This window comes from Sinohyriopsis cumingii, chromosome 6 (genome assembly GCF_028554795.1).
Source record: "Sinohyriopsis cumingii isolate HCF-2022 chromosome 6, ASM2855479v2, whole genome shotgun sequence".
NCBI classification, from domain to species: domain Eukaryota; kingdom Metazoa; phylum Mollusca; class Bivalvia; order Unionida; family Unionidae; genus Sinohyriopsis; species Sinohyriopsis cumingii.
In genome coordinates, this window is record NC_142966.1 from 16,359,968 (window position 1) to 16,386,632 (window position 26,665).

At 33.1% G+C, this 26,665-nt stretch overlaps 1 protein-coding gene across 2 annotated transcripts in view; it reads left to right on the top strand.

Annotated features, from left to right (window-relative positions):
• Window positions 1-26,665, top strand: part of LOC149796424 (glutamate receptor ionotropic, kainate 2-like) — a 342,732-nt gene that overhangs the window by 225,648 nt on the left and 90,419 nt on the right. For both annotated transcript variants that reach the window (XM_089960221.1, XM_089960222.1), the window contains exons 2-3: window positions 11,956-12,114; window positions 13,011-13,265. In XM_089960221.1, the coding sequence (XP_089816347.1) occupies window positions 11,956-12,114; window positions 13,011-13,265 (414 nt within the window). The remainder of the gene's footprint in view (window positions 1-11,955; window positions 12,115-13,010; window positions 13,266-26,665) is intronic.

Below are 26,665 nucleotides of genomic sequence, written 5' to 3' on the forward strand. Positions count from 1 at the left end.
TTTAATAATAAGACTTTCTACTTTTTAACTCTTGGATTCAGTTTGGATTTGATTCGTAAAACCGTAAGTACATTTTCTCACTGTTTTATTGTTTTTCTAGGGAAATAAAGTATCTGTTAAATTTTACAAAGTTTATTGTCTACAATTATTTCTTGTTACCTTTAATAAGAGCATAAACACGTAACAAATATGTAACTGTTTAGTATGCAGATTGGGTTATTTTAATGAAGTCATCGTTGATTGAATGATTTCTTCGTGAAACTCCCTGTTAAAAATGAATACGTTAAATTGATTGCATTAAAAAGAGTCGCAAAAAAACTTTTCTTAAAACGTCAGCCATAAATTATGCTGTTATTGTTATTTTAAAAGCGGCACGACAGCAAAAGCCCGCAGTTGCGGCGAATGCTGGATGGTTGCAGGAAGCATAGTCATGGGTAATATTGGTCGAAGTGCGCAGGAAACTGGTATTTCCTAACGTCGCTCAGACGTCCCTCTGCCCTGATATTGTCATCTGATCACAACTGCAAAGAAAACTCGAGGAATTTACTGTGACGTGGGAAGAAATGACAGAAGAGGCTCACGAGAGAAAGAGGATGAAGTACCAAGAGTTGGTGGAGTCTTACAGGGTCATAGAACACGGTTATTCCACGTGGAAGTTGGTTGAAGAGGGTTTCCAGCCACGTCAGTCTGGAGATGCTCATTGCACTGAGAATAAAAGGAAGTGCACGCAAGACAACAGTCCAAGCACTAGAAAGCTTCTATTTGGCTCTGGTTCATACGTGAAGACAAAATATGGCAGTAATCACATAACGGCAATACTCTATCAGTATTGCCGCCACGCCATCTGGAAGGTGTTCCGAGATAAATGGCCAAACACCCGTAGAACAATGGGCACTAGAGTGATGACGTCCGTGGAAAGCAGTTTTACTAGCTGTATCTCTACAAAATAAATATCAAAAGTGCAGTCTTTGAGTAGGCATTTCACAAATTAAATTACGAGCAGCCGAAAGCGATGGAATAAGGAAAATGAAATAGGCATTTCAAGTTCACATGATTTTCATAGAATCCGATTTTTACAAATATCGCCCCCCCCCCCCCACCCCAAAAAAAAGTAATTTTCTAAAACTATACGAATTTACAAAAAGGAAACTTATCAAATATATTAATCATTCTTCGGTTATATGCCATCTGTAAAAAAGGAACATTCTTTTCTTGTATTGTGCAATAAATGCAATTCTCTTTCAGACAAATGTCTGGCTCTCGCATTATGTAATAGCAGACCGACGAGATACTAACTTCTTACATACAGCCACGATACCCAGTTTTAATACCATGTTGTCGCTGTTGTTGTTTCTGTTGTTTCTTTGGTGCCAAGAAACGTTTCGCCTATATGTATCTCAATCTGTATTAATTGCGCAAAATTAAGGTTAGGTAAAAAAAAAATCAAATTAGAAGCGGATAAACATTTCGAAACATGCAACGTATTTAGAGAATAAATAACGGAGAAACGAAAAATGAAAAACGAATGGGTCACATTGGATTGGTAAAGATATCGAAAGTTAATAACTACGATCAGACAACGATGATCTGTATTTATCTCATACAAAGTTGATCATACGGCCGAAAATCCAATTCATGTTGAATAAGATTTGAAACAATTATTTATATTTTCACCTATAAGCTATCCCTGAATATTTTCACCTTTAGAAGTTTAAGTTTGAGCGAGACATTTGGAAATTGATGTCATTTTTTTTTCATGATTTATTTATTTCATTAGTTAACTATTTAAGTATGACAAAGAAAAAGGTTCACATAAAGCAACGCCCTTTGTTTGTGTCTTATTTCTTGTAATGGACAATATATCTTCTTTTCTTTTATAAAACTGCACCTAAAATTCGTAAATAAAAATAGAGGAGTCAAATAGATGCATTAAGCCATACTTCTTGAAATATAAACTCATAGCCGTCATCTCTATTTTTAGTCCAATGGTTCTTTTTCCGCCTAAAACACATTTCAAGGATGATAATCGTGACATCTGACTCCATCAATGTTATGTAATTCTGGTAATTTGTTATTAGAACCATAAGTAATCAAAAACATTATTGAATGAAAACATTGTCGATGCCAGCGCATGGTATCTACAGCACTACCCTTTTCATGTGTAACATTACACTTTAAGCAGTATTTAATAGCGGCACTACATATCAACATGACGTCTGTAGGAAACGTTCAGTTTTGCCAGTCTGAGAACTTCTATTGACGTTTCAATCTGGTGGGTTAGAAATCGAGTTATAATTTGGGGAGGGGTATGTTGTTGTGATGGACTGTGAGGTGTTTTATTATTTGTAATCATTTTACCATTTATTTTGTTTGTTCGTGAGCAAAATATTTTCACGAAAAATCAATAGTTTGTTGTTATGGTATTCATACACAGACATAAACAGATGCATATATATTTTTGTGTGTTTGAAACCCGTCGGTTTTTTTTTTTTTTGTATGTATTACTATTTAACCAGCGTTTTCATACTTTGATTGACACTCTTCACGATGAAACTTTATGAGACAATTAAATAGACTTTAAGCTGTATTTGCAGTGTTTACGCAAACGTTTCAGAAAAAGAAATTGGAAAGAAGAAATAAATAGTGATTGCCAGCAATTAAATCACCTTCAAGAACTAAATAAATTAGTGAATGAGAACTCTATAACAAACGGCCAGACCTTGAAAATAAAGTATAACTTTCGCAAGAGAAACAACGTGTTTTCGCATCTGTCATATATTGTCTTTATTATCATGACCTTTTCACACAACCTTAAGATAAAATTAAATGGAGTATTTCAAATGAATACTTGGAATTTGAAATTACAATATTAATAGTACAGAGAGTCAAGTAGACTGAAAGTATCCATATCTTTAAGGTTCGATTTAAGCCTATTTTATCGACTTCTGTATAAATTACACATGAATAATGGATGCACGTCAGTATCTCGCGGCCCTTGCGATTAACAAAAATGGTTTATACTAGTCCTGTAAAGTATCAATGCCAAGATGAACAAACGGAAAATAGAACAAATTTCATTTTTGTCATTATTTGGCTTTAAAAAAAGATTACATTTAATCCTTTCATATAGCCCATACGTGGTTATTGAGTTTGGAACCGATTATTTGAATTAGAAAACTAATTCATTTAACTTTCTCTCTTAAATAGTAGTATGTAACTATTACTATTATTATCATGAAAATTGCAATTTAATTTTTTCTACATTTTAAATATTAGTTTGAAGACTTTTGTGTCTATTCACATTCTTCAAGTGTAGAAAGATGATAATTATCGCGTCTTATTTTAATAAAAATTAACCGTTTAATTTATTAATATCAGATTAAGCTTGAGTAGTTAAAAAGGTATATAAAACTAATTAAAAACATATTTGAAAAGTTGGATTTAATTGCTTTAGTTAAAAATAATCTGGAGAGCTTTTGTGACACGATGACATTTTGTTATTACACCTTGTTTAATACGGTTATATAACTAATATCACATATATATGTGTGTGAGTGTGTTTATGTACGTATGGATGGTGGGCGGATGGATGGATGGATGGATGGATGTATGTATGGATGGATGGATGGATGAATGGATGGATGGGTGGATGGGTTGGTGGGTGGGTGGATGGATGGATGGGTGGGTGGGTGGGCGGGTGGATTAGTGAATGTATGTATGTGTGGATGTGTGGATGTATGTATGTATATATGTCATAATGAACTACCCTTTTACACATATCATATTAAGTTTCAATAAAATGACAGATGCAGATATGTGGAAGACTTTGATCTACAGTTACTTTCCTATTTTCATTGAATCCATATGTGTATAACTCTAACATTTGCAAACACATTATATATGTCTTATCCGTTATGGATGTGTGATATTGTGTACCTTAAGGCACCAGCGGATGTCCAATTTGGTAATTGCCATGATAGTATGAATGTCTTAAGTCCAATTCCCTTTTCACAATCCTTCGATGTTTGCGATCCAAAACGTTCATAAGCATAAACAAATTTAGAATGGACAATTTTTATAATCCTTTACAAATTAAGTTGTGCCATTGAATTTTCTTAAGAGCAGAAAAGTTATCTTTCGGAGAAACGTTTTGTAAATAAATGGAAGATTATATTCTACACATGGCCTAGGTATATAAACAATCATTTTGTGGAACGCAACAAAGAGAAAACACATGTGAAGCGGTCCCTTAATTTGCGTAATGCGATCTAATAATTATTTATTCTATATTTGTGAGAAACCCTTGATATTACCGATATGTATTTAGATTTGCATGTCATTTTTGGAGATTATTGATCGTTTAAATGATGTAATATCATAATAAATCTTGAGAATTCCAGACAATTACAAACATTTTTACTGCATAAAGCCACTTTAAATCTTCTAAGTCGATAACTTAAGAATCCACCATATAGTATGCAATTTTAATATGTTTAATCAGTTATATTTTATAAGCAAGTTTTTATGTAAGACTTTTCCAAATGCATTTGATATGTCAAGTATTCATTGCATATGTAGTTTTGATTATGTAGGATGCCAAATAATGTCACTATCATTACTTTAGGAAATAAACGTTGTACATATGAATGTTTCTGCATATAGGTTTGTATTGATATACACACTATATTAATGGAATACTGTTTCCATATATAAATAGTGTTGGTCACATACCGGATTTATCTCAGTGCCACGGAACAGGGAGTACGAATAAACTTACTAGCAGTATTCTATATATTGTTCTTTTACTTATGTTGACAAAGTAATAGAATACGCTGTAGTCCATATCTGCACAATTCTGGTTTGTAAGCAGAAACATAACTAAAAGCAATAAATATTGACCGACCAACAATGTTCCAAGTTTTAATTTCGTAGAGTCACAGCATAAAGCCATTTCTACTCAATTTTTATGTATGTTGAGGGAATGCGAAACAAAGCTAACTACCAATTAGTTCCCTCAATATACTTTCAAAATAAATATTGTTTTTGAACAATCTTAGTATTTGACAAACTGACAATTTGATTTTAAAATGTTATAGTTACGCAGTTGCTACTGCGCTTGCGTATGTAATACTAATTGAACTAAATGCAATCACAAGTTATACAAATTATGTCTTTTGAATTGTAAGTTATTGTCTCTCGAATTAATTTGTATCAGAAATATTTGTTAAATATCATATGCTATTGTGATTATGAAAATATAATAAAATATAATCTAGTAACTGCTTATGCGTCTTGCTGAAACATTTTCTTAAGTCTAGTAGAAATGAACGATACAATTCCAACCATACCATGGATCATTCAGTTTTGTTTTCGACATTTAGCTCTTTAGATTTCCATCCTGACGAGAACAAAAGATACATTTGGTGAAATAGAGCACAATTTCCGCATATCCACCCCTATGTATATATATATATATATATATATATATATATATATATATATATATATATATATATATATATATATATATATATATATATATATATATATATATATATATATATATATATATATATATATATATATATATATATATATATATAAAATATAATATACTTAGAGACAGAGAGACAGAGACTGAGGGAGAAAAAAAGAGCGTCTGCCTTCGTATTTGTCAGAATTTCTTGCTAACAGTATAACAATGACTCCTGTGCTAAATGTGTATGCGGTATGCACTGTGCATAATGAAACTTAAAACACGTGTTATACGAGGCATGTCCCGATAATGACAATTAAATCACACGTGTTACATGGCACATATCTTGATAATGAAATGTAAAATGAAAACGTATCGTGTACATAATATAGGAAGATTTTTAAAGTATAAACTTTGAATGTTGCTGACCTCGGCTGATGCTAATCTTAAAGGCCTTTTAGTTGTAGAAGGAAGTATTTTGGAATAAAGGGTTTATGATAAATGAGACATTTTAGTCAAATGTGGCTCGGCAACTCTTCCAGAGTTTACTTCGAATAGAGTTTAATAACTAATTATCAATGTTTAAATTATATTGAACAAATTGGTGAGTTATTTATTAATATTAATATATTAAGAAATGTATGAGTACGATATTTTCTTTTCATTCAAATTTCAAATTCTATAATTTACAGATGAAATAGTTTAAAAGATATAGGATGTATCTGTCAAAATGTCTCTGTTGCTTGAAATGTATCTACGCAATTGTAGTTGATTATACCACTTGGCAATGGTGATGGCATCCGAATATATTATATACAATGAGGCTCAGTTTTATTAGCTGAAATTTCGGGTTGTCGCATTGAAATACTTTTGTATGGATGAAACAAAAGCCCTTCGAATGATTCTGTTCCGCGCGTTCACGCATGTGAATAATTGTTACAAGCTGACTTACAAGTATTCGTGTCAAATGCATACTGGGAAAGTGACGTACATACAGAATTGATAGAAATGTCATATAGCCAATTGTGAATAAACCCTTTGTTCAAAAATAGAGATTATTTTGTATTTACCATAAAAATGAATGATTAAAAGATGCAAGATGGGGAAATGATTTAAACGAAAATTGTCTCCAAAAACCGATTTACTCTCAACATGTCGATCCGATGCTTCACGTCATTTTGGCATTCATATAAAAAGGGTTTCCGTGCAACACAATTCAAGAGCTACAGCCATAGGTCAGTAATCCAATCAGATTTATCATTCAGACTTTAATTACATGCTTCCTAAAGCAGAGAGGTCGATATAAGGTGTCATACAAGCGACACTTAGTGAAATGAAATATTGCATATTAAAGAGTCACGGCTGTGAGATCCATGAAATCGTATCTTCACGGTTTATAACAGACATGGCTGATTTATATCTTACAATTGAGAGAATGGTAACATAAAAGAGTCAAGTGATACCGCATGCACAGTGCAACGCGTGTTTAAAGAACATCACCAACTAATTAAACATGATTAGTAACCCGTGTAAGAAACAGAGAATGTCTTATAAAATTTGAAGAATGCTTTGTGTACCTACAACTGTCTGGGATAATAACAGTTGATAATCATTCCATGTTCAAGGCTTAGATTTTAACAGAAATGAATGATAGGGAACATATCCATTTAACGTTATTGCGTTAGCACAGCATCCCAATTATGGTATAGAAAGACGTGGCGAGTTACTTTGCGTTTATACAAAACCAAAAGGCTGTATTTCACGTTTTGTTTTGAATAGTTTATTTCATGCATCTTTGCATTATAGTTTAATTGTATTGACATGTAACAATCGGAATGTACAATGAAATAATTTCAATCTGAATAGAACCGTTATACAGTCTAATGAACAATACACATGTTCTACTACAGATTTTAAATGTGTTCATTCTATTACTTTTTAATATAATTTTATCTAGCTGTGAAATGTTTACAAAAAGTAGCAAAAGTTAGGATATCTAAGTTTTATTCGGTAGTAGAGAGAACTCTAATGCCTCATTCATGACGGTAGTACATTTGCTATTTGACAATTTTGTATTTCATTATATGCAGATGTATAAAATTAGAATGCATACAAACGTCATCATGCTAACGAAAAGTGCAGGAATGCATGCAAGCTACGTCATGTTCATAAAACCTGAAGCAATAACCATTCATGTTATTGATCTTGGCGTTCATAAGAAAAAGCAATATACATTCATTTTATGGAATTGGGCGACCATAAAACCAAAAGCAATAAGCATTCATGTTATTGAGATTGGCTTGCTTTTCTCTTTAATAGGTTATATAAATAGGTGCTCTAAGACTGTTTCTTAGCAAATATTGCTAACATATGCCTCACTGAAAAATAAAGTCTTCTGTTGCATGATAACGTTTCATTTTTAGCTGTTCTTGTGTCTATCAAGGATAGACTGTGCTTGAAAATAATGATATACTAATTGTAGGAACAATTCATTTAGCCGATTTTCTGTTTTACGAGTTCAGCAACACCTTAACGTTAGAACATATGCCTGTCCGTGTCGTCAATTTGATCAATACAGTATAGTTACCAAATATTCTAATTTTGCTCTTACAAACTGGAGTGCCAAGTGGACTAAAGTGCTCGCCTTAACCGACCACTGTCGTTTCATCGCTGTTCGGTTGCGTTTGAGCCTGAGGCTCGGACAATGTTAATATCTGAGAACGTTTTCCAGTAGTTTCCTGTGGCTTGCTAAATAGTGTCAAACCTACGACAATAACTTTTACAAAATAAATACACCAAAAGATTTTATAACTGCGTGATATAGAGGACAGATTAGGACAAATCAAGATTGCTTAAACACAACACCGTTGAATTAAAAATATGATGAAAATAATTACGGGTGAAGGAGCATTGTTATTCTTGTAAATCTATTCTGGCAGTTGAATTAAATGAGTTTTAGAGCGTTCTTCAATGAGGCAATGTTGTCACTGTGTCTAAGTACAAGAGGCAATTCGTTCCAGATAGTATGGCCCTGATATGAGAAATAAATCTGGCAATATGGCTTGGTTGAAACTGTGGGAATACAGAGAATACGGGCGTCAGAAGAAGAACACACGTTTGTAGACTGGGTGTGTGCATTACTGAGGTCAAAATCGTATTTAGGGATGCTGGCAGTCCACGAAATGTATCCAAGCGATAAAATGTTGTGTTAGATCCAAGAGTGAAACAACAGCCAGTGGAGGGTACTGGACAGGGTTCATGAATGCATGGTTATTCTTGCTCTAGGCCTGGATGTTCTCGGCTCAATTCTTTCTGCTTTGGGCCTTGATTAAATACATACTGAACAATGTCATCAGTGCTCGATTCTTGCTGCTCTGTGCCTTGGTTGTTAACATACTGAGCAGGGTCACGAGTGCTCGATTTTCGCTGCACTATGTCTTCATTGTCTACAATGGCGTGACTCGAACAAGGCACATTACTTATCGGTACCACATATCTTTCACAGTGTTGTTGTAAGATACAAAATAATAACTGAATTTATAAAAAACGAAACAACCATTTTTTATCCATCTAGTGTATGTACTAATTTTCACAAACTGAATAGAAATACTAACTTTAGGTGCACAATAAAACGAAAATGTTGAGGCATACATGTATCACACAGACATTTTTAAGAAAAAAATGAATAGAGTAATTAATGTCAATCGAAAAATGTAGTTCTTGCATCATGCTGATAAAACTTCAGTATATTACGAAGGAAGAAGAAAGCATACAACTTTGTTTAGCATACATCCACCCTAAACGGACTTTAGAAAGGTTGAAATATATATATGTGTGTGTGTGTGTGTGTGTGTGTGTGTGTTTATTTAGTTATTTAAAATTCTGAATATTTGTAGAAATAAAAGTGAAAATTTGAAAAGAACTTTGAATGTATTGTCAATGAAAACAAAATGAGTCCTAACAAATCTATAACAAATCCAAAAGTATATAATATTCCAAGTGAATTCCAGCAGTGTTCCTAATGAATTACAATCTTGAATGCGTTGACAATTGAAATTGTGTGAGTCAAAGAATAATAGTCAGCTGTACGAGCAATATATTTCAAAATGTGTCACCTGTATTCATTAACATAGATCCGTAGACTACTTCGAAAAGAATTCGTGCACATTTCTATTAATATCAGTTGCCTGAGGTTATCATAATCTTTTTGTAAACCTTCTTGGCTGAGCACCATCTTTTAAATTGTTTTTCTTTTTCCATGAAGATTCGACATATGTAAGTTTAGTTTCTTTTCTACAATTCCTACACTTTTATAAAAAATGCCTCCGGTACCAACTCATAATCCTTCAAGATATGTTCTGTAACCACATCATGATCAGTAATCCGTTGCACTGGCCGTGAGATGTGTTTATCATAAATTCTGCTAACAGGTAACGTTTGTAATAACACATGGTAGTTCTCTCTGAGCCATTTCAAATTTTCAACAAATTTGTCAAAGTGAATAAAATAGCTATCAACTATTTTTGCTGAAAAGGGGGTCCAAATGTTACATTTCTGAAAACATCAATACTTGAACTTGTGTGTAATAACGAGGGGGAGGCAGTTCTATTTTTTTCATATGAACTGCGTTTATATTTCTTCTTTTTCTTAATCTATCTGTATTTGAAGTCCCCTCTCGTATTTTTATATTTGCATTTGCCTGTCTTCTCTTTCTCACGCTCGCTGCCATTCCTGTTTTTGCAATTGCATTTGTCTTCCTTCGCATTTTGAATTTGATTTAGCATGTTAATCACATGTCTCTAACCTCTTCCTTTTTTTGCATTTACATAACCCTTTCCTCCTTCTGATTTTGTATTTCCATAATTTCGTTTTGAAGTTGAAGCGTTCCTAACTCAGTATTCATCTGTGTTGTTATTTCAATTCTTCTAACTTTATTACAGTAGCAGGTAGATACTTAATATCAAAACGTAAAGAACATTTGTCCTAAAAACTCTTTTCAAGCAAAATACTAATATTTCTTGCTTTTCGAAAAATCCTTCCCTTTTGAAACATCATATTTGGCATGCAGAAGCAATTCGTCCTTATTCAAGACACAAACCCGTCTTGAGTAAGATGTAAAATAAAGTTCTCTACTTTCGATGACATTGTGATAGCATGTTGATTTCACAAAATAGTTCTCAAAAATGTAAATTTAAATTAGCTAGGACTAAAACAGATTCAGAAACAAAGTAACTTTAAATTTAAAGAAAATTGTGAGATATTTTAGAGACATTCGTGTAATTTTATCGCGGATGGGTGCCAACCATTTTCTTGAACGACTCGATCGTCTTAAACCAAGTAACAGAAAAGAGCGAAAACCAACTTGTTGCATAAAATTAAGTAAATAATTTAATTACCTTGAACACAAAATGTAAATCAAAAAACCTCACAGTTTGGGAATTAAATAACAAAACGTTCTAAATTGTTCATCATAAGTTCAAAAGTATACCTTATTCCAAAAGAATTCCAATTATGTTTCGAATATAATTTCTGATGTCACTTGTTTAGGCTCTTATGTCACTTGTTTAGGATCGAATAAACAATAACGCAAGAAATAGTGAAAACAACAAGCTTTGAAAAAATACAATAATTTATTTCACTGGAATTATTTTGTAAAACTAAAAAATATGAACTTACGGTTTTATAGAATCAAATCCAAAAATAATCCAAGAATAATCCAAGAATAAAATTGTAATGGTCCTATTAATAAAACGTTACATTGATTTCACGTTCGAGTTCGAGTTACATCTTAAAGACAAAGAAAGACCCATCTTGACCTCAAAAACAACCAAACATTTTAAAATACAATATAACTTGTTTATGAAGGTTGCTACAAATTCTGAAACAAGGGCAGGATTTAAATCAACACCCGGTTTTTATAAACTAACAGTCAAGGTCAAACTATTTTCTGAAAAAAGGTATCATCTCTAGTGAATAAATTTACATTACAATGTCATGCAATGAAAAATAATTTTTTTAAACTGATAAACAATTAAATTGAAATAATTATATATTAAATCAGATATAATTAAATCAAAATGAACATAACAGAGTCAATTTTGAATGTGCTGATATGCAAATAGCCTACAGCAGTGCTAATGTGCCCACAATCCTGACGTATCTCAGCGATATTATTAAAAAATTCTTGAATGAATTCTTGTACTCCCAAAGTAGAGGTTTAGTCCGAAAATGTTGCTGTGCAAGTTGTAGTTACAGTTAATAAATGTGAATGAATAAATTCTTTCAAGTATTAACTAAAATACAACTCAGATTGATTCCACTAAGATCAATGAAAATATATGAAATGGGTAATTCTGAACTAAACAATATTTATATGAAAGGCAAGACACAATATCAGAACCAGGATGACGATGATTTTATCATCAAATTCGTGAACAACTTGTTTCTAGAATAATCTTAATTTTTATATATATTTACAGGTGGCTTATTTGGAGACGACGCAGAGGAAAACATGGAGAATACATTCAAATATGCCGTATATAGAGTTAGCCACGAAAGAGGACTTTTGCTTAACGCAAAGCTAACTTATGATATTCAGCGTCTTCCAACAAGAAATAGTTTTGATGCTTCTAAAAGAGGTGAGAGCCTTCATTTGTTAACTGATGGGCTATGATAAAGTGCATTTTGTATCTATGTAATTTCTCGCTTCCTCTTAATTATTTTATAGTTTGATAATTAGTCTATTCGGAAGCCATTGTCCTAGTTTAGATGAGTAACACAAAACTTTCAACCAATAGTATATGTGCACAACAAACCATTGTCATTTTCATGTTTGGAATTCGTTCGTCTACTCAACTTTAGATGCAGACCATATGCTGGAATTTAACATTAACGAAGAACAAGAAAACCCAAGGATATCAATTCATAAATAACATGAAATAAACTATATTTAATGGTTAGTTTTTTATCAGATAGGCAAAGTAGAAGTGGCCGTTTTTCGTACAATGTGGTTTGAAACGGCAAAAAAAAAAGTGGATTGATAAGTGCGTTTTTTCTTCACTGGCTTTTCCAGTCCCAAAGTTATTACACTTGGTATAAATCTTTACTTGTTAGTTAACTCGATTGGGGAAATTAATTTGCCGCCATCTCATAAGTTTTAGCTATTTATTTGCTGTGCTTGTTTTACACGAATGAAAAGGACAGCAATGTTGCCTTAACTGTCTAGCTCGCCATGATTTATTTGAAAGAGCTAATCCAGCGTTCGTTATAGAAACTGTCACCGAACAATTTATTCAGTTCATATTATCGTGACCAACTGCGTTATTGTGATATTAAAGTTTATTTGTCTACAGGCTGTCATCGTATCAGAAGAATCAATAGAACGTAGCATTATATATTTTCATTCTAATATTTCCATGTCAGATTTACTTAACCTCAGTATTCCTCCAATATTGATTCTTAAGTAACCATACTATACTGATCCTCACTATGTTCAATAAATCCTTGAAAGTTGTCTTCACAAACCTTATTTCAGTTTGTAATCAGATTGCGTTAGATGCAATGGCGTTATTTGGACCAAAACACCAAACTCTGGCTGCATTTGTAAACTCGGCTTGTTCCAGTCTGCAAATCCCTCATATAGAGACAAGGATGGACACTTCAACGTTGCCACCCGCTGCTTTCTCCATCAACTTGCATCCTGAGGCAGAACAGCTAGCTAAAGCCTACCTAGACTTGATCAGGCACTACGGGTGGGAAGACATGCTCATAATCTATAGCAGTCAAGAAGGTATGTTAGTCTTTTAAAGAAAAAGGTACAAAGGAAAGTAATAAAATCGTTTCAAGCGTCCAGTAAGTTCTGACTGCTATATGAACTGCATATACAGATATATCAGTCCGAGATTGAAGACGCTTGCTGGCACGAGTTAGGGTTCAGATCCTAAGCATGTGACAAAACAACCATACCCAAAACAACACAAGGAATTAACTTAATGATAGCAATGGTGCCACACAAAAAAACATAGGACGATTATTCAGACCTTTAGTAAAGGAGATAAGTATTATTTCTCTTTTGTAACCTTTGATTCTTTTTCTCTAAAATTAAATTTAGACATAGTATATTTAACATTTTGCTCTTTGATTACCTGAGTAAACGAGTACAGTTTTGCAAAATACCTTTCATAAGTTAAGTTTGTAAATATCTATGTCAAGTTTATACCCATATCTCAAAAAGTTATTTCTTTTTTATCGAGTTGCAAAATTTGATGAGCTAGGTATATTTCTCTCCATACCACGTGAATCTGTATATTTGACAAATACTCCTTTACGTAAATTGTTTAACTTTAAGACATTTTTTATCATCTTGTATCACGTATAATACAAAACGTTGAAATAACACATATGTCTATTTAAAAAATATTACATTATCCATTACTCCGATCCTTCTATTTTGACATACAGACAGCCGTCAATGTAGTACGCATATTAGTGAAGCACGGGGACGACTGACGAATTAGATCGCCTGCCGTGTTTACGTATGTTTGGTAAGATTGCCTAAGAAACTTCGTTATTATTCCAGAGAGGATCAAGGGAAATATGTTGGTGAGGACAGGGGTGGGTAGCTTAAACATATAAGTACGGGGTCTGTGGGATGGAACCGCAATATTTTAAGCGTTTACAGGGAAAAAGGTTACCTATGTAACTTTCAAAAAATCTTACATTCGGAAAATGACAGGTTGTTTGGCGTTCATCTTTTTTATGAGATGGGGAGTTCCAGGTCCGCCTTTTTATAGCTCGTTTTCTAGCAATATTTTCACGATACTCTAAAAGGCATATTCGGCACAAGATTGCAAATAAATATGATACACTGAAGTCGTCAATTTAATTGACAAGAATGAAAAGACGGACAATCTGACACCAGCCTTGAAATCAATTCACGATCTAGCCGCCACTGCCTGAAGTAGATATACAAAATACCAGTCTTTCTATTGTTTATATGCATTTCGTAAAGCAACAGAGCAAAAATATTAATCCAAAATAACATGTTGCATTAGACCCAAATTACTACACATTGCATTGTGTCATTGATAGACACTCAGTTGTACTTTATTTTGATTACATCAGAGCAAACCTGAGAGAATGTATGAATCTGTGCAAAAAAAAACAAGATGATGAGCATAAAGGGCACGAGATAGAGATAGAGAGAGAGAGAGAGAATTTCAGTTTTAGACATAACCATGTGCATTTCATAACGTTCCGTGTTTTGACCATTCTTTCCTTTTTCTGCAATTTTCTTGCTACATTTTCAACGTCCTTTCTTTCATCAACAGCAAAACGTAAAAACAAAAAGAACATGTTACATAAGAACCCTTTAAAATATATAATTACTCATTGTTTCCTTAAATGTGAAGTGATCGTAGAACCTCTTTGCGAAGTTCATCAACGGCGACGGTCTCTTAAAACATTTCAAAACGATATAGCTTTGACAAGGAAAAAAATTCATATGGACGGGCAGGTATAACAGATATATTAACGCAAAACCCAAAGATAATAAACGTATTGACACATATAATAAACATAAAATAACTGAACAAAACTTAATTACATCGATGATGAATTTACTTTTTGGGATTCATGGGATCCATTATGTTGACGTCAGTGTACGTGAACGTAACAAAGCTAATATGATAATGTGTGTTCATTGTGTTACATAACATAATTATGTACTATTTTCTAAATCAAAATATGATACGTAATCAATGCTAATTTAATTCAAAATGTGCAGTGGCAATTACTGTTATTAATTGTTAAAAGATATTACCAATTTATGGTTTTAAAATAAGAACCAGATAATAATGAAAACCAACAAGTTTTATAAATTCAACGAATAATTTTTTCCATGGAATACAAAGTGAAAATGTTAATTGAACTTACAGTATTGCAAATCAAATTCCAAATAGTTGTTGCTGTTATATCATAAGTTCAAAAGTTTATAGTATTCCTAATCAATTCCAATCTTGAAACTGCTGATCTGCCAGTAACCAGGAATAGTGTTGATGTCTAATAGATTTGATGCATCACACTATTTAATTCAAATTTTCTTTCAATGAAATCACAACAATTCCAAAGTAGTGATTTAGCCATAATCTCAAAGAGCAGGTAGTAACTCAAATGGGTATTTTTTAAATAAATGAATCATCTCAAATGAAAATACAAATTTCATTTAGGAAATTAATGTAGGAATAATTAATTCTAATATAGACAATACTATTATAAAATCCTTAAGTGATAATGAGGGTCATCTTAATGGAAATTTCCATCAAACCGTAAACGAAATTCATTTCTTGAATCTTCTAGAGTCAGAACCATGGATGTGTCTAGAAGTCGAAACCAAGTAAACATATGTACTCACAATTATTATTAATCTTACTATAGTATCTAAAATCGTAGACAAAATTCGCTGTAATATGCTTTTTTATACAAAAGGGATACAATCATCGACAAACATTATCTGTGTAATATGTTGGTTTTTTTTACAAAGAATTTACTCTGCAAAGCTCAAAGATCTACACTCCGTTAGGGACAAAGGTCAAACACACAATACAAATTATACATATATAAATATATACCATGTAGTCATGGACAACAGGCGACACGCAATACACATTCAATATACATACCAAAGAATGGAAGCAAAACAATAATGTCAAGTCAAACATTTTCATTTTCGTTTTCAAATATTGTATAATATTATACAGGATTTGTATCTACCAGTCACAGAAGATATACATTATCTGATGCGTTAGTAATTTCCGTAATGGTCCATGTTACGAAGTATAACAATGTCGCGTTACAAAGTAGGTAGAAAACAGTTAAGACATGTACAAATTTGCATGAATACAATTTGGCCGAATACGAATATGCAATGCGAAAAATATCAATGATTAATTTTCGTCATTGATCTTATAACAGTGCAATCCCTTGCTGTCTGAAACACATTTACTATTGAAAAATGATATTGTCTCCGGTATAAATGTAATGGGGTAAATTGTTCTTGTCCAGTCAAACAATTGGGACTGTCATATTTATAGCGGAACCAGTATAACGATGTGTTATACCATTATCTAATTAAACAACTGATACAAGTGACAATCTGTCATTATAAGAATATATTCCGAGAAGAGAGGTTTTGTGCATTATTTCATCAAAATACGGTTGAAAGTGTATGACTTCCTCTTTGTGTATCCTTATAATCAAGACATTCGAAACAAATATATGCCTGGGTAATTTTGCTTTTGCCCTATATTGCGTGCATTTTAATCTCTCGGGTCTTCTTGTTCAAAACATGACATTTATATTGTAATAGTTAAATACATTTATTTTTCAATTATCTTAAGAGATAATAGAACATCATCATAGCTTCTATGCTGTTTGTTATTTAGGTAATTATTTCAGTATGGACATAAATGCTCATATATCAATATATTTTATAAGCACATTATGTTAACACTGATAGCATGAAGGGTATAAACAGTATATATGTTTAAAACAAAATAGTATATTCTGTAATCTATATATATAGAAAAGGTGACCAGTGAGACGTTTGCATTGAGTTAGTTGCATGCAATTGATATGTAAATAAAGCATATTTTCAACTGTGGATTTTGCCCATAATAAACATGGTTAGGGTACACAGGGTGAATTTTGAATGAACATTTTCTCTCAGGTTGTTAAATGAATTTCATTCTGAACAGGCGCATAATTGGTAAATTACGTGGTGGAAATTGAAGTGCTTCCCCTTCTTCTCAGGTTGTATTGTACGACTCTTTCTTTCATCTTACATTCACTTCTGATGAAGTAAATATTTGATTTGTTACCGATTCCTTACTTTCTTGCCACACTGATTTTACAGGGATTTTCAAACAAATGTGACTATAGGCTTCTCAATATCAGCTACAGTCTTTATTCAAAACACTATCCGATCAGCGGTCCTGATTATGTCTGAAATGTTTATTGTCATTTTAAGAGGGGTTTCAAGTTAGACGTACTTGTTTAATAACTGTTATTTTAATAACAAGCATGCTATATGGACACTAATACCGTTGCATTCATCATGATACTCATAATCTACAGCTTTCGTAATACTAGTACTGAGGATGAATATATTCAGCAAGATAGAATTTGTCAAGCAAATTTAACGTCAAGAACAGGACTTAATTTAACCCAACATGGCGGCCTGAAAAACGAAATAAACCTTTCGTATCTCAACCATTAGCCCACCACATGAAATTTTAACATTCTACTAAATCCAATCACGTTTGTGAGTTTAATTGTTTATGTGTAAACAAACTAAACTGAATGATTAATGAAGAGCTACGTACTCACTCCGAAATGGACATACTTTCGAAATATTAAACAGCACATAGCGGATACGCAAGTCAAGGCTTGTTGTTTGATTCTCAATGCTGACGGATTGCAGGTACAGAGCGGGTTATTTATTCGAATGCATGTGTGGATTTTAAATAGAATTCTAATTTCTGTATAACATCTGCATTTTTCCTCTAGTTTCTTCAATGTGGGTTTTTGAAAAGAATCATACTCATTGATCCAACTAACTTCATAATTGCGTAATAGTTTAATTTGTACTATTCTTAGTGGGTCGTTCCGACATTTTGACATGAGAGTGAAGACAAATGACAGTCATAGGTACTCAAATATACGTATGCAGTGATTGTTCTATATTAAAAATCAATTGTATGCTTCTGACATTCCGAAACAGATGTGTTAGTCTTATTTGGCAAGCATCAAAAGCTAGGCAATTTGCTTGGGTAATAGAGCCCTGATATTGAATTTATAAAAGAAATAAAACCCAGATTCAAATGTTTCATTGATCATGCGTACAAATAAATAGCGGCAATCACAATTAAATGGTAGCATATAATCATAATCTTTGTTAAATAGCTTACCTGAAAGCATTTAATTATGCAAAGAGTGGCATTCAGAGATGCCTCTTTTTATCTTGCAATGAATTCAGATTTGCTTTTTGACAGTCCTAATCTTTGCCGGCAAGCGTGTCAAGTATTTTTTCGACCTCGCGTGCCCTTGAGACATTATCCAGATCCTTGTCTCACTTAAAAGTCTGCTACAGTATTTGCTGTCTTGAAATAATCTGTTCCAGAGTGTGTCAGGAATTTAGATGCTATTTTCATTTCCAAGTCCGAAGAGAGTCCCTTTTTCTGACAGTGGACGCGTAAAATTGAAATAATAGATCAAAATTTAATTCGGCATTCAACGTTGATGTGTTTCAGTTTATTGTAAAAAACTGATGATATTAAAGAACGAAATATTCGGGCCCGCTAAAACAATTTGGTCGTTTTATATATATATATATATATATATATATATATATATATATATATATATATATATATATATATATATATATATATATATATATATATATATATATACAGACAGGGAAAAGAGAATGATGGATATTAGGCTCGACGGAGAGAAAGAGTGAGAGAGTAAAATAAACAAGAGTCCTCTATAATGAATAACTGGGCTACATATAACAAAAGAACCTGTCATTTGTTATATCCACCTTTATCTTGGAAATCCTTGTGTTGATTAACATATTAATCGAACTATTGAAAGAGTATTAATTAGCACACTTTAAAATTTGAACTGATACGTAATACAAGCACTATATACTTTCACAATGACGATGTTGAAAAGCAGGAATTCATGCCATGACGGTACAAAGAAGAATCGTTACATACACGTTCACTCACACATCGTTACATACACGTTCACTCACACATCGTTACATACACGTTCACTCACACATCTTGTTACTCGCACAACGAACGGCAAATCGTGTATAGATCCAAGATCGCATACATGTCTGACGATACAGTCCACTTATAGCATTTCCACAACATAAAATATTATTAAATGTATTATGCAACATCAATAATGTCGCACATCTGTGTTGTGATAACCCAACAGTTTTTCTTATAGTTGACAGAAATATTAAAGCAAAAATACAAAGATCAATTAAAAAATGTGTATTTTTTGATTGCAGAACATTCAAAATTGAAAAGATATCCTGCACTTTTTAATGCAATTCTGATATGATCGAGATTGGACAATATGAAGATGGATTACATTACATATTTGACGTGGAATTTCTGTACTCGTCTGAATTTACAATATTTTACAAAGATCTCATGAAATGTAATATATCTAACTACAATGATTCGATCAAGTCATAATTTGTGGAAAGTAAAATTCGATTTGAACAAATTTTATGGTGACTGAGTATACGAAGTTGCTTTTTTTAAATCAACTTTAGGAATATTTAAAAAAATGGCTTAAATCTCAAATATTTGACTGTTTAAAGAAACGTTATAAATGGCTGAAAATAAAAGTTTTCTAGCATAGAACACACACCTCTCCTTGAGACGTCCTGCCAATAGCATCTTTGGCTTAAGGTATGTCTTAAGCACAATACGTGTACATCAGTATCAGGGAGAATGGAAACTGTGTGCTTCTCAAAGACAATGAAGTTGCAGAATGTGACAGTTGATGGAAGAAGTACACTAGACTATGAAACGGTTAGACGAAACTGTTCACACCATATGCGTATATGCACGTCCTGCGAATGTATATTGATCACAAAAATGAAACAGATTAGGAATAAGGGTTTAGATCCCTAATCATAACAGTTGAATAATAAAATGGTACAGATGGAACACACGATAGAACGGCTACAATGTAGGCAATGTACTAGCAGGGTAATACACGATATTGCAGAATAAATGAGAAGAAATAAAGTTGATTTTTTTCACTTAATTTCAAAACGACGTGAAATAGTGTCAAAGCCTACAAATAAGTATATGTGATCTTTAAAATATAAAGTGCAATGAAAATTAAATATTAGTTCATACCATCATTAGTACATTTGAATTCATTCTATTTTCTTTCAAATAATCAATAGAAAAAATTCAATCATGCATTTCAACAAAGATGCATTTTTGCTGGACAGAATAAATACCGTATTAAATTTTTTGCATTAATAAAACGTTCGCTAACAAGAAATTACCACAAAAATTAATCAAATCAGTTTTTTTGGATTATCAAAACTATCAGTTCGATAAATTGATGCATGCGAAACTATGTAGCACAGCAAATTACCCCTGTGCGGCTGCTCAGTTTAATCATTAAATTGGTTAACTCAGCTTCACCAAGTCGATATAAAATGAAATTATCTAGATACAAATTTACTTCACTAAATAAGATCTTTAAAAACTATAGCATACGCTTAGACAGTTATATCGCTATGAAAAGATTCAGATCAGAGTGTGATATACATTTGACAGAATCAGCTAAATTGGACGGATTGGATGGACTTAAGTTGATTGTGGGATCTTTTTCTAATGCGATAGACACAATCATACCACGGTTAGTTAAATATTACCAAGAGACAATTAAATCTGCTCTCCCAATTGCTTAGATATATCTTTTGAACAGTTGCTTAAAATATTAATATGTCTACTATCATACATGGATGCTGACGAAATTACAAAGCTGATACTTTATATTTCACTTTGTAATTGCAAAATAGATTGCTTCATAAATTATAGCGCCGATAGATTGATGCATGCCGATTCCTTATATATGCAAATTAAGGCTAATACAATGTGCGGTGAAGGCACAATCAAATGCACACGGCTAAATACTAAATAAACGGATGATAAATAGACGAGGAAAATAAACAAAGATGACCATACAATTAATCAATGCGATGTTCCATGAAATATTAAATCCTGCCCTTATGATTGCACATATCATACTTCTGAAATGTTATTGCTGCCTTTTACCGAATCACAGTTAACTATCTGATTCCAAATGATGGTTTACCCGACACAGTTGTCACTCAGTAAATGATCAGCACATTACGTGAAACATTTGTAACTCAGTAACTCATCGGCAGATTATCAGTCACAGTTGTTACTCAACGCATGATCGGCACATTACCTGACACATTTGTCACACGGTAAATGGGCAACAACATATTGCCTGTCATAGTTGTCACTGCAAATAATCGGACATAATTAGAAAAGCAAGAGTACAGTAGTCTCCATTCCTGAAACTGAAAATTATTTTCCAATCCACTATAAAACTGAAATAAGTAATACCGGGCATTAATTACAAAGAACTAATTATATTTTGGGGTATTAAAATATTTCAGATGAATTAACAATATATGTTATTACACCAGTGACAAGAATGAAATTATGACTTTCTGAAAGTTATTGCAACATATATGTACAGAAACATAGTGAAATTTGGGAATTCCTGCAAAAGGTGACAACGAAGAAAGCATCGAACTTGAATGCCTGAACTTCAAATCAGAATTCATATCATTCCTAGTAACTATATATATATAATAAAGAGATAGAATGCAAAGGACGAAGTTTACTGTTTAACATGTATGTATCTGATTGCTGATTGAACTCATGTTCTCACCACACCGAGGAGCTTACCCAGAAGCGCAAGGTTTCAACTAATTTTATGCACAATGATAACTACTGACCGCCGATAATGCAGAACAAAAAACTATGTACATATTAATTCTGCATTCATCACCCTAACCTCCGTCCGTCACATCAAAAGGAGACATAAATAACAAAACTTTTTCTTGGGAAGTATTTCCTCATTGGATATTAGTCTCCAGTAGATATCTTGAATATTGAACAAATAATTGATTATATTGACAGATGGGGTTATAAACAAAATCTATGTTGATATGACAAAGCAATTAATGTTGTTTATGCAGGCTATTGTAAGTAGTTCGACATCAGTTCATTGCGTGATTGCCGGTAATTACTGTGAATAAAGGCATGGAAGCTATTTGATGTATCTTATTTTTTTTCTCAAATAGACAGTTGTGTGATTGCGTCCTTTTTATGCCCTGGCATAATTTTATGGTGATTGACTATACGTAGTGTCTGTCGAATTCGAATTAAATTCCACTTGTTCCCATATATTTAACAGTGCATATCGAATTAATATATTTACGGTGGCCGTTGTTTTCATGCTGTTAAGCCCACAATACATTTCAAGAACTTTTATATAGCATAGTTTATGAATGACAGTCAGTTTCCATGAAATACGACTGACTGCTTACATTTCATATTTTCGGACCCTCTTCGGTTTTATGATCTTCGTATATGTCGCTACTATAATGTAACCCAGTATATCAATACATAGAGGACAATGAAAATTCTATGATATAAATTATTATGGGTTGTGATCAAATTATGAAATAAAATAGACTACATATTTAGAGATGTTGCGTAAAATAGGAAATAGAGTATACATTTAGAGATACTACGTAAAATATGAAATATAATAAATATTTAGAGATATTGCGCAAAAATGTGAAATACAGTACAGTACACATTTATGAATAGTGCGTTAAATACGAAATAAATTAGAGCTATATTTATGGATAATGCATACAATATAAAATACAGTGGAGTATATATTTCGATAAACTGCGTAAAAACTGTTATAATTTTACACTAAATGAATTAACGTACTAAAACTACCTTAGGTGTTTGGAATGAATTCAAATAACTAAATGCACCTCAGGTACATGGAATTAAACTGAGTTACTAATGCTACCACAGGCTTTAATTACTAAAGCGTAAAATAAAGATTTTATTGGTTTGTTGTAATTTAATATGACCCATATTATTGCTTTTGGAACACAAAATGTGGTTAAATAAGTGAAAATGGAAACTAGAATAAAAACAAAATATTACCTTCACTCATGCCATCTAATACGTCTCATCAAATCTGGTAACGAACGCTTGATGTCATTTTGGTAGTATGTTGAGGAAAACTATGAATGACCTTTGCTAATTATCATCACTGATCCTGGCAGACACAGTAACTATCCTACGTTATGCACAAGCACGTTTCGTTTCCTATGTCAAACGTGACGTTATTGAGAAAGCCGGATTTATTTGATTTTGTTGAAATCTTAATAGAAACTCTTTGTAATAAGTAAGAAATAACGTGTCTCATCAATTCAAATATTTTTGGAGAGCTGGACCTTGTCTTATCAGTTGGATGGTGTGATGTCAGGTAAGAAATTTTGACAGATGGTATGTGTCGTAGATACAATATCATGTCCTACCAAGTAATACATTTGGAGAACTAGATTGTGTCCTACCAGGAAAGACATTTAGACTACTAGATGGTGTCGGATGACACAATAAATAGCGTGTCCTATCAGGTACGAAATTTGGACGGCTAGATAGTGTAATACCAGGTAAGACATTTGGTCAGCTGGATGGTATCGCAGAATTAAAGTAATACCATGTCCTATCTGGCAAGACATTCAGTCAGCTGGATGGTATGGCAGATGTAAAGTAATAACATGTCCTATCTGGTAAGACATATGGACAGGTAGATTGTGTCCTACCAGGTAAGACATATGAACAGCTAGATGATGACATATAATAAAAGTAAGTCCGTAAATTTCATCATTTACTTACATAATTTGGACAAAGTTATAAAAAGTATCTCTGTCATTTGAGCTGTGACACTAGTGATTAGATCTTTCTTAAAATATTATATTATCAAGGAAACACGACATTTTGAATACACGGGGCATAACCATGTCTTGTTGTTGTTGTTGTTGTTGTTGTTGTCATTGTTTACGATTACTCATCAGAGTAAATATTTAAACGTATTAATTTCTTAACAAATGGTCTTTAAAAAGTTGACGCAATTGTCCAAATATTGCGATTAGTTTCTGAACTTAAACACAAAGATTTTAAGTATACATTTATGACCCCATACTACTTCACAGAAATAGGGCATACATACAAATGCACGAACACATATATAGTAGTAGTAATAATAATAATAATAATAATATAAATGAGGACTTTGTATAGCGACTAATCTTTAGAAGCTCTAAGCGGTTTACAACATTAGACAACATCTATAAGATAAAAGACACATATATAATGATATGATTAAGAACACAAACACCATGAAACAAGAAAACAGAGAAATAAACATGCTGAGAATATTTAAGGTAGGAAACATGATTAAGTCTTTAAGTTTGTTCTTGCAGTCGAAATAAGTTAGTTTTGAGAGCACTCTTGAATGTGATCACTGTGACTTTGTGTGTAAATTCAATGGGCAATTCATTCCATGTTGCTGGGCCCTTATATGCAAAAGAACGCTGTCCATATGACCTTTTTCAGAGTGGGAATAATGAGTATACGATTGTCAGAAGAGGAACGTAATTATCTTGATGGTGTGTACACATGGCTGAGGTCGGATAGGTATGTTGGACTAGAGTCCGTCAGGGAAAAGTAGCACAGAGAACAAATTTTGTGTTTGATTCTGGATCGAATGTATAGCCAGTGTAGAGTACAGAGCAGCGGGGAGGTGTGCTCTGATAGTGGTACTCTAAGTATGATCCGAGCAGCTGTGTTTTGAACTTTTTGAAGTTTTTGGAGTAGATATTGAGATGAACCAGACAGAATTGAATTACAATAGTCCAGTCTTGAATATACTAGTGAACACACAAGTGTTTTAGTGGCATCAACTGAAAGATATTTGCGAACTGAGCTGATGCGTCTCAGCTCAAGATATGTAGCCTTGCATATGATCATGACATGTTGGTGCAATGTGAGAGTACTGTCCAGAGTAACACCTAGGTTTCGTACTGATTGAGTGAATTTAATGTTGGTGTTGCTGATATTTATTATTATAGGTAAAGGATGTGAACGAGAAAGTCTTTGTGTTGTAATGAGAAAGGCCTCAGTTTTATTATCATTCATCTGCAGCTTGTTACATGTCATCCATGATTTCACATCAGAAATGCACCTCTCTACACCTTGGATGGTAGCATCAACTTCAGTTGGGTGGCTAGAGACTTGTATATTTGGGTGTCATCAGCATACAGCTGGTGAGATACTGGATGATAATGTATGACACTTGAGAACAGCAGAGTGTATAGAATGAAGAGAAAAGGTCCAATAATAGACCCCTGTGGAACACCACAACATAGATCAACTGGGATGAAGTGTATTCCATTTTCAGACACAATTTGTGTCCTGTAAATCAAGTAGGACTTGAACCACAGTACGGCTGTATCGTGAATGTCAAATACATGCTGGAGACAATGAATTAATATAGCATGGTCTATTGTGTCAAATGCTGCATGCAAATCAAGGAGGGTGATGACTGTAATCTTTCCGCTTTCACAAGCAAAGATAATGTCATTTCCTACTTTTTGAAGAGTAGTTTCAGTACTGTGGCAAGAGCGATATGCAGATTGTACATTGCTAAAAAGACTGCTTGAATTCAGATGAGATACAAGCTGGGATAGAACAATCTTTTCTAAGATTTTTTTTATATGAATGCGAGATTAGAAACTGGGAGGTAGTTCTTCAAATCGTTATGGTCTTGTGTTGGTTTCTTCAGCAAAGGCTTTATGGATGAAAGAGAGGTAGTAATAACATCAGTTAGTGAAAGCAATACTGGATCTAAGCACTAAAGCAGCAGTTATATTGGAATTGGATCAAGTTCACATGACTTTTGTGCACTCTTCATCACGATTATACGTACGAAATCCATAGAGACAGGTTCAAATACTGCTATTGGTTGCCGCTCAAATTTTGTATCCCAACTGTCTGTTGGCGATGAGTCAATTGAAATTGTGGTTTCAGACTTGTCTCTAATGGTTTGTACTTTGTCAAGGAAGAAATCTGTAAATATGTCCGGAAGGTCGACTGCAGAGAAGGTAGTTGGAAGTGGTGTAGATTTGTTCCTTGACATTAGCTTGTTAGTAATCTCGAAGAGCTCTTTGCAGCTGAAACTTTTTATGATCTTAGTAGTGTAGTGGGCTGGTTTCGCTGCATGGACTATATTTGTGACATTCTTCTTAGCGGCGTCAAAGATTTGCTTGTGAATAGTGAGTCTGGAAGAAAGCCAAAGCCTCTCAGCTTTACGGCGGTCTGTTTTAGCATTGCGAAGCTGGTCCCTAACACTGCTATACCATGGAGAACACTTTTGAATTGATACTCTGCACTTGGTATCTGGGGCATATTTGTCGAGCAATGAACGCAGGCAGATATAGAGTTGTTCTGCGGT